This window comes from Cebus imitator, unplaced genomic scaffold (genome assembly GCF_001604975.1).
Source record: "Cebus imitator isolate Cc_AM_T3 unplaced genomic scaffold, Cebus_imitator-1.0 Scaffold75, whole genome shotgun sequence".
NCBI classification, from domain to species: domain Eukaryota; kingdom Metazoa; phylum Chordata; class Mammalia; order Primates; family Cebidae; genus Cebus; species Cebus imitator.
This window is the reverse complement of record NW_016107390.1, coordinates 1,936,310-1,951,038: the sequence shown is the minus strand read 5'-3', so window position 1 is coordinate 1,951,038 and position 14,729 is coordinate 1,936,310. Positions and strand designations below refer to the sequence as shown.

At 44.0% G+C, this 14,729-nt stretch overlaps 1 protein-coding gene across 5 annotated transcripts in view; it reads right to left on the bottom strand.

The window, feature by feature from the left end:
- Window positions 1–14,729, bottom strand: part of SMYD3 (SET and MYND domain containing 3) — a 713,156-nt gene that overhangs the window by 96,547 nt on the left and 601,880 nt on the right. For all 5 annotated transcript variants that reach the window (XM_017531923.2, XM_017531925.1, XM_037739817.1 and 2 more), the window contains 2 exons: window positions 12,424–12,511; window positions 6,794–6,968 (listed from right to left, as the gene is read on the bottom strand). In XM_017531923.2, the coding sequence (XP_017387412.1) occupies window positions 6,794–6,968; window positions 12,424–12,511 (263 nt within the window). The remainder of the gene's footprint in view (window positions 1–6,793; window positions 6,969–12,423; window positions 12,512–14,729) is intronic.

Here is a 14,729-nt window from a genome sequence, read left to right as displayed (position 1 = left end):
TCCTGCCTCCTCTTTTTCAGAGGGGTTGAAGGGCCAGAGCTTATGCCAGTTCCATGCACAGAATGTCCTAGGTTTTTCTTCCAGAAGTAAGACCACAAGGCTGGGTCATTCTCACACAACCAGTAGGCTCAGGGCTGGAACCACTCCACAAAGCTGGGCAATAAATGTCTTACCCGAACATACAGGTGGCATCTCAGGCAAGGTATTAGGGCTAAAGGAGGTCAAAGTATTCTAGAGGAGCAGATGGCTGAAGCAGAGATGTTCTCATTTCTCTTGTTTCCCAAGAAAAGAAGAGCCAGAGAAATTGCTCATCATGCCCTCCATTATCTTCCTACCTAAAGCCTCCTATTAGCCCCGAGTTATCCATAAAAGCAGAACACAAGTAATCAGGCATAAGCTGAAGTGAGCGGCGTAATAAGTATCTATGCGACTGATCGCAGTCATTGGCGTATCTTTTTTCCTTCTCCTTCCTCTTCCCTCTTTCTCTATTCTTCCCTCCTTCTTTGTTCTATTATTTTATGTCTAGATTCTGAATTACCAAAGTCTTTCAGAATTAAATTAAAAGGGCTTATATTTAAAAGGTTTGAAAAAATGCTTGGAGGCGGGGCATGTCACTCACACCTGTAATCCTAGCACTTTGGGAGGCCACGATGGGTGAATTACCTGAGCTCAGGAGTTCGAGACCAGCCTGGGGAACACTGTGAAACCCCGTCTCTACTGAAAATATAAAAATTAGCCACTACAGTATGCCTGTAGTCCCAGCTACTTGGGAGGCTGAGGCAGGAGAATCGCTTGAACCTGGGAGGCAGAGGTTGCAGTGAGCCGAGAGTGCACCATAGCCCGAGCAACAGAGTAAGACTCCCCCAACCGGCCAAAAAAAAAAAAAAAAAAAAAACCCCCCCACCCAACAAAAAAAAAAAAAAAAAAAAAAACCCAACAGCAACAACAAAACGCTTGGTGGACCCTTTCCCCATCACTGTGCAGGTGGTCACTACCCCAGCGTCCTGATAAGAAATAAACCTTACAGAATTGACAGCAAACAGAAAGAGGCCCTGATTAGATATGGCAGGTAATTCAGTATTTCACACGTATTAACACACACACCCAGAGCTCAAAATCTTGTATAGAGGGTCTTCCACTAAAGAAACTTTACCTGAAAACTACAGCGTGGAAAACATGACTAAGTGGCTAAAGGATTACTGTTCACATTAATAAGCAGAGAAGAAAACATCTGCTCCCGTACTGGGTGAAATAATTCTATACATCTCATCAGAGACAATAGATGGCAAACAACATGTGTGAAAAGAACATTGGATGAAGTTCAGATACTCATTTCCCCTTCTGGAGAGAGAACTGGCTCTGATGTGTGCTCTAGTTCCCACTCCATGAGCATGCTTTAGGAAAGGTCTAAACCAGATGCCACAGCCAAGGACCTGGCCTGCCGTCTAGGAATGAGCTTCACGGACAGAGACAATGACACAGCATCCTCAGAGAGCAAGCTGACAGCATCTGAGCAACACGCGGGGCTGCAGGATGGGGAAGGCCAGGCCCGGGCAGGGCTGGGTGCGCCAAACGCTCACTCAGGCCCTCCCACTGCAGCAGGCACCCGGCAAGCTCTGCAGGCTCCTGTACCAGAACGTCACATTGACAAAAACCCGTGAGAGGACAACTGTACTTCTTCAGAAAAGCCTGTTTGAAAAGAGTGGTAGAAGGCACTGTTGTGAGGAAACCTTACAGTTTATCAACCTATCTTCCAAAGCTTCTCAAAAACAATCCCCTGGTAAAACTAAAAACCAATGGGGCTGCTATGCAATTCACTGGCCATCTCTCTGTTACAAACAGCTGACTTGTAGCCATGGCATGTACACAAACTACTGGCTGTGTTATACTTCCACTCTTTCCACCTACCCCCATTCCTTTCTGACAACAAAGCAGAAAACTATCTGAGCTGAAATCTCACTCTGATCAGCTTTCTTCTTGACAGAGATTTGACTCCCCCGTCCTATGCCTCCTTCTCTGATCACAGCTGAAGTCTCTTCATCATTTCTGTTCTTCTACCTTTTCCCCAGGTATCTCACAAAAATGTCATTCCCACTAGCACAAAAATACCATTTATGGACAACAAAATTAATATTGACAATCTTACCCTATAATGTGGGCTGTAATGAAGGAATAGATGAAGGCCCTTATATGTTTTGAAATGGCTTCAGACCAGATACAACAGAAATCAACCTCATCCCTTCTCATATTTTCTTGAGGAAAGAGTGACATTTGTGTGTGTGTGTGTGTGTGTGTGTGTGTGTGTTGGGGGGTGGGAGGTACAATTTGGAGATAATTATCCAAATTTAAAATAAATATAACTTTTTAAAAACTTCAGTTCAGGGGATGTAACTTTTGATGTAGCCAGTTACCATTTAGGAATTTATCATATGGATTTACCCTATGAATTCAGTCATATCAATACACTCAGATATAAGTACACGGATGTTATTCATGGCACTGTTTGACATAGTACACATAAATGGAAATGATAGAGGCTGATCTAAAAATTATGGCATATCGGTGAGATGAAATACTTTGTATCTGTTAAAAAGAATAAGCTAGCTAATCTGGAGCTAGACAGATGTCTACACTCTTGTAAAGGGGAAAACGTTACAGAACCTGGGCTAGTGAATTATAGTTTTTCCCCCCTTCTTTTTCCCCCATATTGATCTAAAAATTACGGTATATCTATGAAATGACATACTATGTATCTGTTAAAAAGAATAAGGTAGCTAATCTGGAGCTTATCTAGACAGATGTCTATGCTCGTGTAAAGTGGAAAAAGTTAAAGAACATGGGCTAGGGAGTTTTTCTTCCCCCCCCCCTTCACTTCCCCCCATACTAAGGAGGACCTTTATCTTGGCTTCCCTTCCCTTTTCTCTAATTCCCACTCTTCCATACACCACCTTAGCAGGCATATTTTAAAAGACCTATTAGGAACAAGTCCTTCCCCAAGCAAGACAAGCAGAAAAAAGGCAGAAGAAGTGCAGGAGGAAGAAGTGAAGAGCCCATGTGAACAGTCATGAAGGGAAAAAGAGTTGAGAATAGCTGGGAAAAGAATGTAAAGAATGCAGGGAGCAGGGCCTCGAAGAAAACACTGTGTGTATCACGATGAATCCGTTGTTCATGTTTTCTATGAGACCCTGGCAAATGCTGGGATTACTGATTGACTTTCAATTCTCTGACAGCATGCCAAGACTGAGGGATACGGGGCTCTGGGATATATTCAGACAGGCTGCTCTCACACAGGACATTTCAGCAAAGAAACTTTTCGCCAAGCTTATCTTTAAGGAGTAGGACAACAGTTTGAAGATGATGCTAATTTGTACCTTTCTGTCCTCTTAAACTGTCCTTCCCTGTAAGCATATGCTAATCTCGAAGCAGCAATGAACAGAACGCGTGTGAATATACTGAAAATCTTCTTCAAAACCCACTGTATCTCCTTATTATTCTCCAGTTCCTAAAGTCTAATTTAATTAGTAATCAACATACAAAACTTTTAAAACAATGTGTTCAATTTTGCATTTTTCTCTCCTTTTTTTTAGGGGGTGGGGAGAAATTCATAGTCCATATGCTGGTACTAAAGACCGAGCAGCCTTTCACGGGTTACTCTGGGGACCTCACCATCATCTGTAACCATCTTTAATAGGAAAATGCATCCCAAGTTTGGAACTACTAACTGGCTAATTTGCATTAGGCTAAATTAAACTTTTAAATAAAATTTATGAAGTATTTTAAAATTTTCGTTCTGCTTAATGTTTATAATGCTAAGGGACAGATGAGTTTGCATATATAGTCACATATATATGCCAATACTATCAGAAGACATATTATGAGCTAATACTAAAGATAGTACATTTTGTTGTATGTCACCTAATTCTAACTTGCTTTATGAATCATGAAGAATCTAATATTGAGTTGCATCATAAAAACTGAGTAAAATCTATTGAGTAAAAATAAATGACAGAGGAGCAGGAAGGGAGCCGAAGACAGTAACTTGGATAAAAATGGAATAGGGGCACTTTCTCCTCCAAGGTCAGCAATTAAAATTTAGCCAAGGTCAGGAATGACAAAGTCATCGAGAGAGACTTGACCTCCATCTAGTTGTTGCAAACAATATATTAACATTGTAAAACTGTTACAGCAGATGGCAATCAAATCATCCCTTGGTAACTCATGCCTCGCTAACTGTTCATGTCCTTGGCTAAAGGTGAGCACAAAGCCCACCTCCAACATCTGCACGGAGCCCACACGGGGGCTGAGAGCACACAGCGGGAATTCCCTCACGCATGTGAGAGGTGAGAACCACTGCCAACTTCTCTATTTCTGCCTTTGTTCTAAAATTGCTAACGGGCTTGCAGGGTTCCAGACCTGTTCGCATATATTCCTTATTTTACCTCTGCCTGAGCTAAAGGGGAAAAAGGCAAAGTATGACAATATCTACCCTGCTCATTTCTCTTAACTTTGTTGGTTCTGGATTATTTTTTTTTCCCATTTATTTATTTTATTGCATTCTAGGTTTTGGGGTACATGGTTTCTGGATTATTTATAGCCTTTTTCTCAACCACAGCTTTGAAAGCAAAGGATTCATATCTCACTCATGTGAAGTGGATCAATGCAGTCTGGATTTCTGAAATACAGACCACCAAAAAGCAACTCCTTAACACACTCCAGGGAAAAGAGACCAAGGGAGGCTTGGAAATTTGTCACCCAGTGTAAGAAAGAGTACACATCTACAGAGAGATTGTGACCTGCCAAGCACCATGTAAATATAACCAAACGTTTTCCAAACATAATGGACTGTATTCTGGTGGAGGACTTGCCTCACTTACAACAAAGGTCTCTTTGTTTAACTCTCAAGTCAGTCAAACTGCCAGTTACTTAAGGGGTAAGTTAGTGCTCAGAGAAGCCCCGGTAGGTATGGGGAAGAGAAGATTGCAAAATATGTGCAGAACAGACACCTCTGAAAGTGTGTGGTCTTCTTTACGGATGTGGTGGACCAATTTAAAGTTTCTGTGCTTAAGAGTGGCCTGAGCAGGGCAGCCTGGTGTCAAAAGGAAAGCGAGGCTAAGGCAGGAAGAGCCAGCGGCTGCTGATGGGGCTGCAGGAAGAGGGGACTTTCCAGTCTGCGTCTCCTGCACGGAGTCTGTCTGCTCACCCAGCAGTCTGTCCTGTGGCCTCCTCGGAGCAAGCCCTGGAGTTCGGCGAAGTAACACCACCCACCCGACCTGCCTCTTGTTGCAACACTAAGGCTCAGAGATGAAGCCTTATCTCTTTGAATGCGATTCATATTTTCTGAGAACCCACAAGATTCATCACACTGAACAGGATTTCACCGCTCATGGGAAAGTCTACAGTCTCAGCCCTCAAGGCAATCCCTGATAAATTTGATTAAAGCTGACTCAGAGTCTGGATTCCACAGGCAGTAGAAGAAACCATGTATAGACGTCCTGAAAACATGCTCAGGGTCACGCTGGAGCCACTGGCTGGCCAGGGACCTCTACCATCCACCTGGCTGGTACAGCCTTTGCCGTCTTCGGGCTCCTCATGAACTGCACCAAGCTCCTGGCTCACACCTGGCTTCCTGACCAAGTGCCTCACTTCTGGCTTCCTAGACCATGGGCTCGCTTTTGTTCTTATGTCGCCCCTGGTAACTTCCTCTCCCTGCTGTCTCACGTACAGCCACTCCCTGCCGTCTCACATACAGCCACTCCCTGCCTGCTGTCCTATGTTGTCCTGCCAGACCATCGGTCTTGTCCTGGATTCTCTCTGCTTAGCCCCTTTGGGCTGATATGGTATTTACACCATCTGCAAAGTTGGGAAATTAAATGTTTGCTCAGAATGCAGTCCCTGTTCTCAGGGACCTCCTCCCTCTGCCATCTCTCCTGGTCACAGGTGCTTTCAAGGTGTCTTGCCATGAGCAGCCTTGTTCTGTGCTAGAGACAGCGATTCCAACCTCAGATTATGGCTCGCATGTCTCTGTCCCTTTCCCTTGACTGCTCTCAGTCTCAACTTCTAGAATTATGCTCTCAGCCCACTGCAAATCAGGGCGCAACATCCAGCAGCGCCTAGCCCTCACCACTCCAACACGACCCTCCCTCTCAAAGCTTCTCCGAGTTATAAAAACATCTCAGGGCAAAACACCTTCTGGTGTAGAAGAGCTGAGATCAGTCAAAAAGCAATCACCAATAGTTCCTTCACCTGACTCAATAAGCTGAGGCAAGGCGGTCTGCCTGCTGTCCTCCCTAGCTCACAAGGTGATTACGAAGACAAATGATTCAAGTGAAAGCATAAAGCCCAAGAAAGAGAAGGGACTATTCTTACTGTCAGCCAGACCAAAGGCCCCATATGGCCATCCTAACCTGGACCAGCAGAGGCCAACGACACCGCCTCTTGAGCTAGGTCTGAGCCCCACGTTCCTCTCCAGCTCCCCCAGCACCCTGAGCCTGCCTTTGTCACTGCAAGCGCCTGTTCGTATTGCAATCATCGGCTTCAGATCGAGACAGCATCTAATTAGTTTCTGTACACCCACGGCGCCTGACACACGGAGAGAACTTTGCAGATGATGAATGAATGCATAAATGAATGAACAAAAGGAATGGATAAAATAAGGCTTGGTTTTACACGATGGCTGAGAAGCAGATGGGAATGCCCCACGCAAAGTAGTCATCAGAATGACTTCACAGCATCGATCCTTTGCCCAGCGAAAAGATGGCCAGGCCTTTACGTGAGCCCTCTCCCCAGGACTTGCCTGTACGGCTCCATGGTCCGAGTACCGTAGAACAAGGCTTCCTCCAACAGGCCGAGGTTGATGCAGGCATCCATGGCGCAGTCGAGCACCTTCAGCTGGTAGATGTTGATATCGGGAAGCCGTTCAGAATTGCTGCTTATGACCGCCTGGCACATGGCCAGAACCTGCTCCCACTCTGTTATTAACCTTAGTTAAGGATTCATTGTCTTCACCAAGAAAAAACAAAAGTAAAATTAGATCCTCTAAAAGGCTGAAGAACTCCCAGGCACAGGAGGGAAGGAAGAGCCCGTTATTTTCGCAGATGAGCTGCCTGAAAACGCACTTGAGAAACAAAACACCCAAGTGGCATCTCAGTGAAGGAAATTCTGTTGACATCAACAAACCGAATCGCAGCCAAGCCTGTGCTTCAGAGTTTTACAACTTCCAGACAACTGTCCTTCCTTCACATTCCTAGATGCAGTCTTTCAATCTAGTCATAAAAAATGCGGTCCGTTGTTAAATTGGACTAAAGATTAAGTTAATTTGCTTTTAAATTATTTAGTGTTAGCTTCTGTTTAAAAACCGATTTGAAATTAAAGAAGCTTTAGAAAGATTCCTTTTTGAAAAGGAAGAGCTCATGTTTGCTTCTGTGTTATCTGAGTTTGGGGCATACATGAAACAAAATACACAACTCACAGACACACACTAGGTGGAGCAATTTGAAGAAATCCATTTCCACTGGATCTCATTTTTTTTTATTAGAAAGCCAAAGTGACCCAAGCCAAGTACATTAAAATGGCTTATTTTGAACCCCCAAAATAAGAGACAATATTAGGAACAGGGCTTCTGCACGTAAATTGCTAGCAAGAGGAAAAGATACTTTAAAAAGGATGGAAGAAGACTCAATATCCACTCCTCAGTAACACTGACTTTCTGATTAACCATGAGTCAATAACTTAATCTCATGCAGCCTTGGTGTGACTTCACTGTTGAAAACCGATATTCCCTGTCTTCCAGAGGCAGTCAAAGGACTGAGGACATGGTTTATGGAGCGTGCTTTGAATCCCTCCCAGGGGAACTACGTGGGAAACAAGGCAAAGGCTGGAGAGCAGGACCCCGGGACCACAGTTTCTTTGCTGTGCACTGTGCTAGGCAAGGTAGAGACCAAGGAGGGTGCTGGGCTGGGACAGACCCTTCTCTCACTCCTGTCCCACTTTCAACCAGTGGAGCTCCACATTTATCTGCTTCACATGCTGTCATTACAGCAGGGGGAAAAGGCTTCAAGATCAAAAGCGGCAGCCTAGCCTTTGACTGCAGCAAAGCTAGATTCACATCTAAGCTAGTCCTGTCATCTGTCAGATTTGAGGTTCTGAGGAAGTCAGTGCTTTATGACAGGCCAGAAATAAAAATGACTCACATCAACGTAAAATTAGTAATATACTGTATATAAAATGACTCGATTCGTTGTGTGTCCCATCATGAGCCAGGGAGAGTTCTGGGTGTCAGAGGCACAGCGGGAAAACATTTCGTGGCATGTGTAAAGGATATTCTTCGTAAGTGTCATGACCTCTGAGCCTGACTGGGCGTAAAGGAAACGTCTCAGTGGACTGAGTCTGACTGAACTTCGCTTCACACCCCCAGACCCCTCCCCCCGCCACCTGACCGAGTCTCCATGCTCTCTGAACCATCCCCTGCCCCCAATTCCAAACCTTCTTCATTGATGTCCTAACAGAGCATGCCCAGCCCTGATCAGGAGCCCACTGTAGGTGCCCCCTTCTCCCTCTCTGGCCAGCAAAACCTGCCTCTTCGAGTGTCCATACCCTCCCTCAGGACAGGGCTTTCCAAAACATTAACAAATACTTCTAATAAACCAGTCAAGCCACTCCTGAGAGTGGAGACTAATACCTTTATGAGCTTTCACAGGAAATGTATTTTCTTTCCGGCAAAGGCCTCCGGGAGGCACAGTATCCTACTCCAAAAGATGAGTTCCTTGATGAGAATTTAAAGCACCAGAGTGCACAGCTGAGAGCCTTTTATATCACACCCCTACAATTTGAGGATGAATCCTGTTTTGGAGGAATTGACCCTGATCCCAAAAAAGGTATATTTCCTGAAGAAAAGTGAGTCCATGATTTTCTCTCATATTCATCTGACATAAATGTTTAAAGTTTGCTGAATGTATTCCCTAGAGGTTGGGGAAGCAGCATCTTAGGCAAGGCACTGATTTTGTAACAGATTGCTGGGCTAACCTCTGTGGCTTTTCATTCCAGGATTAGTTATTTGATGAACTGTCAGGAGGAATGATTGTCTCTTACACAATGCTAGACATTTCTGTGGCAAGACTTGGACCTTATTTTAACACTGTGCTCTTTGACCTCTACTCTTATTTGCCTGTTCATTTACATATGTTCCAACTTATTCTAAAGAGGTTTGAGGTGACAAGCCTTAGAAGTAAAAGCCAGATGTGACATTCTGCAGCTACTCACAGGAATACATCTATTTTATCCCCCAGCAAGCTGGAAGGGACTATGTGCCAATTTCCCTTCACAACACTGGCAACTGTCGCTTGGCAAACAAGGCAAAACCTTTCCTGCAAAACACCCCAGTGAGCAAAAAAATGGAATAATTTTAACTAAGAGGCTTTCCCCCCAAGCTGATAGTGACATGTATTTGATCAAAGATTTAGTCCCTGGCACCTGTGTGGTGTTTACTGCAAGTCACTCTGTTCCAGTAAGGAGCTGAGCTCTAGACCGAAGCAGGGCTGAAGAGCCCTCCCAAAGAGAGGAGATTGCTAATGGACAGAACAGATACACTTTTTCTCCTGAATACTTTTAAGTGACCATAAGAGGGTCAGGGGAAAAAAGAAAGGGAAGCAAAGCAAATTCACTGGAGAATTAATCAACTTACTGAGACTCAAAGACTGTCAGACCACAGAGCTTTTATTCACTGAATCATATTACTCTGCTGCTTAAAAAATCACCCCCGGCCCCTCTCACCTAAAGCCTTGTTTGGGCAGTTACAGCCGTACTGCCTCCCTCCGCTCATGTTGTGAAATGGCCGCAACTTCTCAGCAGCATGGCTGTCCACGTTCCACACACGCCATTCCTCATACTGGGCTCCTCTCCTCTTGGCTGGCCTGGTGAGCTTCTGCTGATCCTCCCAGACCCAGCTCAGTGGTCACCTCCTCTGTGAAAGCTTTTAACCTCCCCAAGTTGACTATTGCGTCTCTGATGCCCCTGTAAGTCTGTATCTTTACCAAAACATGTATGAATCAACATTTTACCACCCCACTCTGTAGGAGGGTAGTGAGTGCAGGGCTGTGTTTTCCAACTTCTGTCTGAACCATCATGTGAATTATGACCAGCAAGGTACCCAGCTTACGGTCAGTTTTCAGTAAAACCCTGTCCAGTTGAAACTGAACTCCGGCTAGGTTGTTCATGGGCCCAAGGCCGTTGCAAGGGACCACACAGAAAAGTCCACACCTCTGTGCACAAAGGCTCTTCAGCGCACGGGACCACACAGAAAAGCCCATACCTCTGTGCACAAAGGCTCTTCAGCCCAAGGGACCACACAGAAAAGTCCACTTCTCTGCGCACAAAGGCTCTTCAGCGCACAGGACCACACAGAAAAGTCCACTCCTCTGCGCACAAAGGCTCTTCAGCCCAAGGGACCACACAGAAAAGTCCACTCCTCTGCACACAAAGGCTCTTCAGCGCACGGGACCACACAGAAAAGTCCACTCCTCTGTGCACAAAGGCTCTTCAGCCCAAGGGACCACACAGAAAAGTCCACTCCTCTGCGCACAAAGGCTCTTCAACCCAAGGGACCACACAGAAAAGTCCACTCCTCTGCGCACAAAGGCTCTTCAGCCCAAGGGACCACACAGAAAAGTCCACTCCTCTGCGCACAAAGGCTCTTCAGCCCAAGGGACCACACAGAAAAGTCCACTCCTCTGTACACAAAGGCTCTTCAGACCATGTCCAGGGACCTGCTGCTTCCAAAGCTGACTGTTTTCCCAGTGTCTTCCATCTCATCATAGACAGGGTTTCAAATCTCTCTTTAATTTCAGTTCCACCCCTGAAAACAATTTTTCTAGATCCCTATTAATACTTCTCACCTCAAACTGAATGGAAATTTTTAGAAATAATTGGACTGATACTATCATCTTTATAATTTAATAATCTATACTAATGTAACCGAAGAGCATAGTAGTCTTTAAGGAGATCATATTATACTCTTAAATGTTGTTAAATTTTGCTATTTACTGAAGCCCTAAACTTTTTTCACATGTTCTTAAGCATATTTATATACTTGAACTTTTTGATCCAAATACAAAGTTTATATATGCTCGTTAAATTTCACCTCTTTAAACCTTGACCATTTAAACCTTTAGGGATCTTTTGAAGTCTTTTCTTTAGAGATATCGATTCTAGCATCTCCCTCTATTATCCTCCCCATCAATGTCACTTTGGAGATTTGATAAACCTGCCCTATCTTCATTCAAGGTATGGAATGATGAATAATAGAGGACCAAGAAGGAAAGAGGGCACTCCAGAATGACACTGAATCATTCAGCATCGTTTTTGCATGTAGCTATTCCGTTAGCTTTGCTAACATCTAACATAAACTTCTTGATTACTTTTCATCAAATCCCTTCCTAAAATCCTGATACAAACTTTACCAAAGTGAGCCATGACTCTGTGGATTCACTTGCTCTTGGAAAAGCCACACAGCATCATGAGGATCACAGCTTTCCTCTCCATTCCTTAGTAACCAATCCTAGATTCATTACTAAGACTGCTAATAAATCCAGTGGGCTATCGATTCAGAAATCATGTCCTTCACCTTTAAAAATGGAAACGTCCCTCTAAGTACCTCTCTGCTTCTTTACAACTCTTTAAATAGCATCATCAGAAAACTGCAAACCTCCCTGTGCCTGGGATATCATTTACCCCAAAGCATCTGAAAGCCCTTTTGCAATCTTTTCATGTACTTTGATCTCTTCCTTCTTGCCTGTGGTCTTCTTCAGCAGCTTTGCTCAGGAGGCCTCCTCTCAGCCTCTATTCGAACCCTGCCCCTGCCTCAGGCTATCTTTTGCACAGTAAAACGTCAGTGGAGCCTTCCCAGATGACCTTCCTCCTAAGTGACTCTCGTTACTCTGAATTCTGGCTCCCTGTGGTCATGACTATTCATGCCGAGAAAATTTGTGCAGCAATCCCCATTGCCACTGTAGTTGTGGCTGGTTTAATATGAAGCTTCTAGGTCTGACAGTCAATGACACTGAATTATAAGGATTTTAGGCTATTCTTTCCTAGAGATGTAGGTGGTTATGGGAGGAAAGAACTGAGGAATTTGTTACCTTTTACAGATAAAGGGGCTACTACTTACTTTCCTACTACCATTGGGCCACACATTTTGATTGTTACCTAATGGTAGTGAGTTACTATTCGTGCTGATCTTGCCACAGTCTTCTTTATCATTACTCAAACTGCTGGCCGGGGTCAGGGATGCGGCCTGTGACCATGCATCAGAATGGAAACCACTGACTCATGCAGCGGTCAAACCTGGCCTTTGGCCTGATTGCCACAGGGCTTGAAGACAGAGAGCAAACAGTCTCAACAGCGCAACTCAGTCCACAGGTCAAAGGATACTCCAATGTGCCTTCAGTTCTTCAATTTTTTTCAGGGATTCTTGAACTTCCCTCCATACTTGCTCATCACCAGTTAGCATATCGGCATCCTGTTTGGGACAGGAAAGGAAGACAAATAACTCAATTAGTAATAGGCAAAGGACCCGAATAGAACTTTCTCCAAGACAGACAAATGGCCTGCAAGCCCATAAAAAGATGCTTGACATCATTTATCACCAGGGAAATATAAAGCAAAACCACAGTGAGATATTACTTGATACCCACTGTGACGGCTATAATAAAACAGGATAACAGCAAACGTGAAGGCGTGGACAAACTGAAACCCTCACACACTGCTCATGAGAATGCAATGGTGTAGCTTTGGAAAACACTCTGGAAGTTCCCCAAATGGTTGAACATTGAGTTTCCATATTACCAATTAGAGTTACCACATAAACAACCCTAGGCGTAGGCATCTACCCAAGAGAAATGAAAACATATGTTCAACAAAATCTCGTTCACAAATACTCATGGTGCATTGTTTGTAGCCAAAAATGGAAACAACTCACGTGTCTATCAACTGATAAATAAAATATGGTATTTCCATACAACAGATTATTCTATAATGAAGTACTGAAACATGCTACAGCATGGATGAACCTTGAAAACATTATGCTAAATGAGAAGCCAATCACAAAAGACCACGTGTATGATTCCACGGATATGACCTTCTGCTCTTCTAGCCACTGGGGCTCTTTGTGATAGGCCCTCTCTGTACCTGAAATTAATTAGTTAGATCACTCATTTATTCCATTAACACTTGCTGAGTACCTAAGCCAGCACTGTTCTAGGCAGTAGGAATAGAGCAGTAAATAAATCAGATAATCGTGGTGTTCATACTGAAAAGACAGGTGGAACACATAGCAAGAGAAAATACACATGTGCACACACATGCACACACACATTTTGTTGGGGGAAAAGCAAGCAGGGAAGAGGGACAGGGATACTGGCAGCAGGGAGTTCATTTTAAACAGGATGATCCTGAGTAAAGATCTAAAGGAGGTAAAGGAGACAGGCGTCCCAGGGAGAGGGGAGGGAGGGCACGTGCTGAGGCGGAAGCATGCCTGAATGTTCCAGGAACAGCAGAGGCCAGCGTGGCCAGAGCTTGTGGACTGCAGTTTCTGTGCACGTCATATTTTCCCCACTTAACTGTAAGCTCTTTAGAGTGGAATATAGGTCTCATTCTTCTCTGATCCAGCCTCTCCCAAATATCTAGCCCAGAGTCTTGTATGTAACAGACTCTCTGCTTAATGCCTCTAGTATGGATCTAGAAGAAGTGAACTAACTTGGTAATGATTTGATGTCTCTTGTATTTATTTCAGTTATTCCTCACAACACCTTTGGAAGGCATCAATCCCTGTAATTTACAAATGAGATGCATGATCGTCACAAAACTTACATAATTGGTCCAAGTGTCCTTGTACCCCTAATTGCCAAAGGTAGGATTCAAACCCAGGTCTGTCTGGCTCCAGAGCCCATGCTGTTTCCACTATCTTCCTGCTTAAATTTGATTTCTCTCCTGGACTTGCTTAAAAGGTGAAACTCATGTCTGTGAATTAGTAAATGCAAAATATCCTCAACCCATGTTTCCTAAGATCTTCCTCGCACTAGCACTTGAAAGAGGAGAGTAAAATTCTCCAACATGGAACCCACAGCAGATCTTGTATTCTATCAAGCAGGGTGAGACCACAGCCCAGGGCAAAAACAATTTCATATGAGAATTACAATCACAACGAAATTTGCCACCAGTGAACATAAGCTGACTAGCTGTTCTTTTAGGTTGACCCTAAGCCTTTATTTGCTTAACAGAAAAGCAAGCAAGCTTTGAAACTGCTCCTAAACATTTAGAAACAATACCTCTGAGAGCATTTTATATTGGAGCTAGATAAAGCTACACTCACTAACAGCCATCAACTCCCTGGAGAGTTCCACTACGGTAAGTGTCTCTCAGGTTCCCCACTTCCCCTAACCCTTCCCGTCCCGCTGAGGCTACTGCTCACAGCTATGTCTACACTGGCTCTACCTACCCTCCCCTCTCTCCACACCAAGCTGGAGGAAAACGTTCAGTTGCACAGGTATATAAATAGGACATGGGTACAGAAACAGAAAAACTACTTAGGGAAGCATAATTTAAATCTACTTTTTTAATTGGCAAATGGAAGAGTAAATTTCTGGTTTGTTTGTTTTTTTATAGTCCTTGAGGTATAAAATTAGTAAATTTATGTCCTTATTTCCATTATTTCATATCCAAACACAAAAACACTTGAT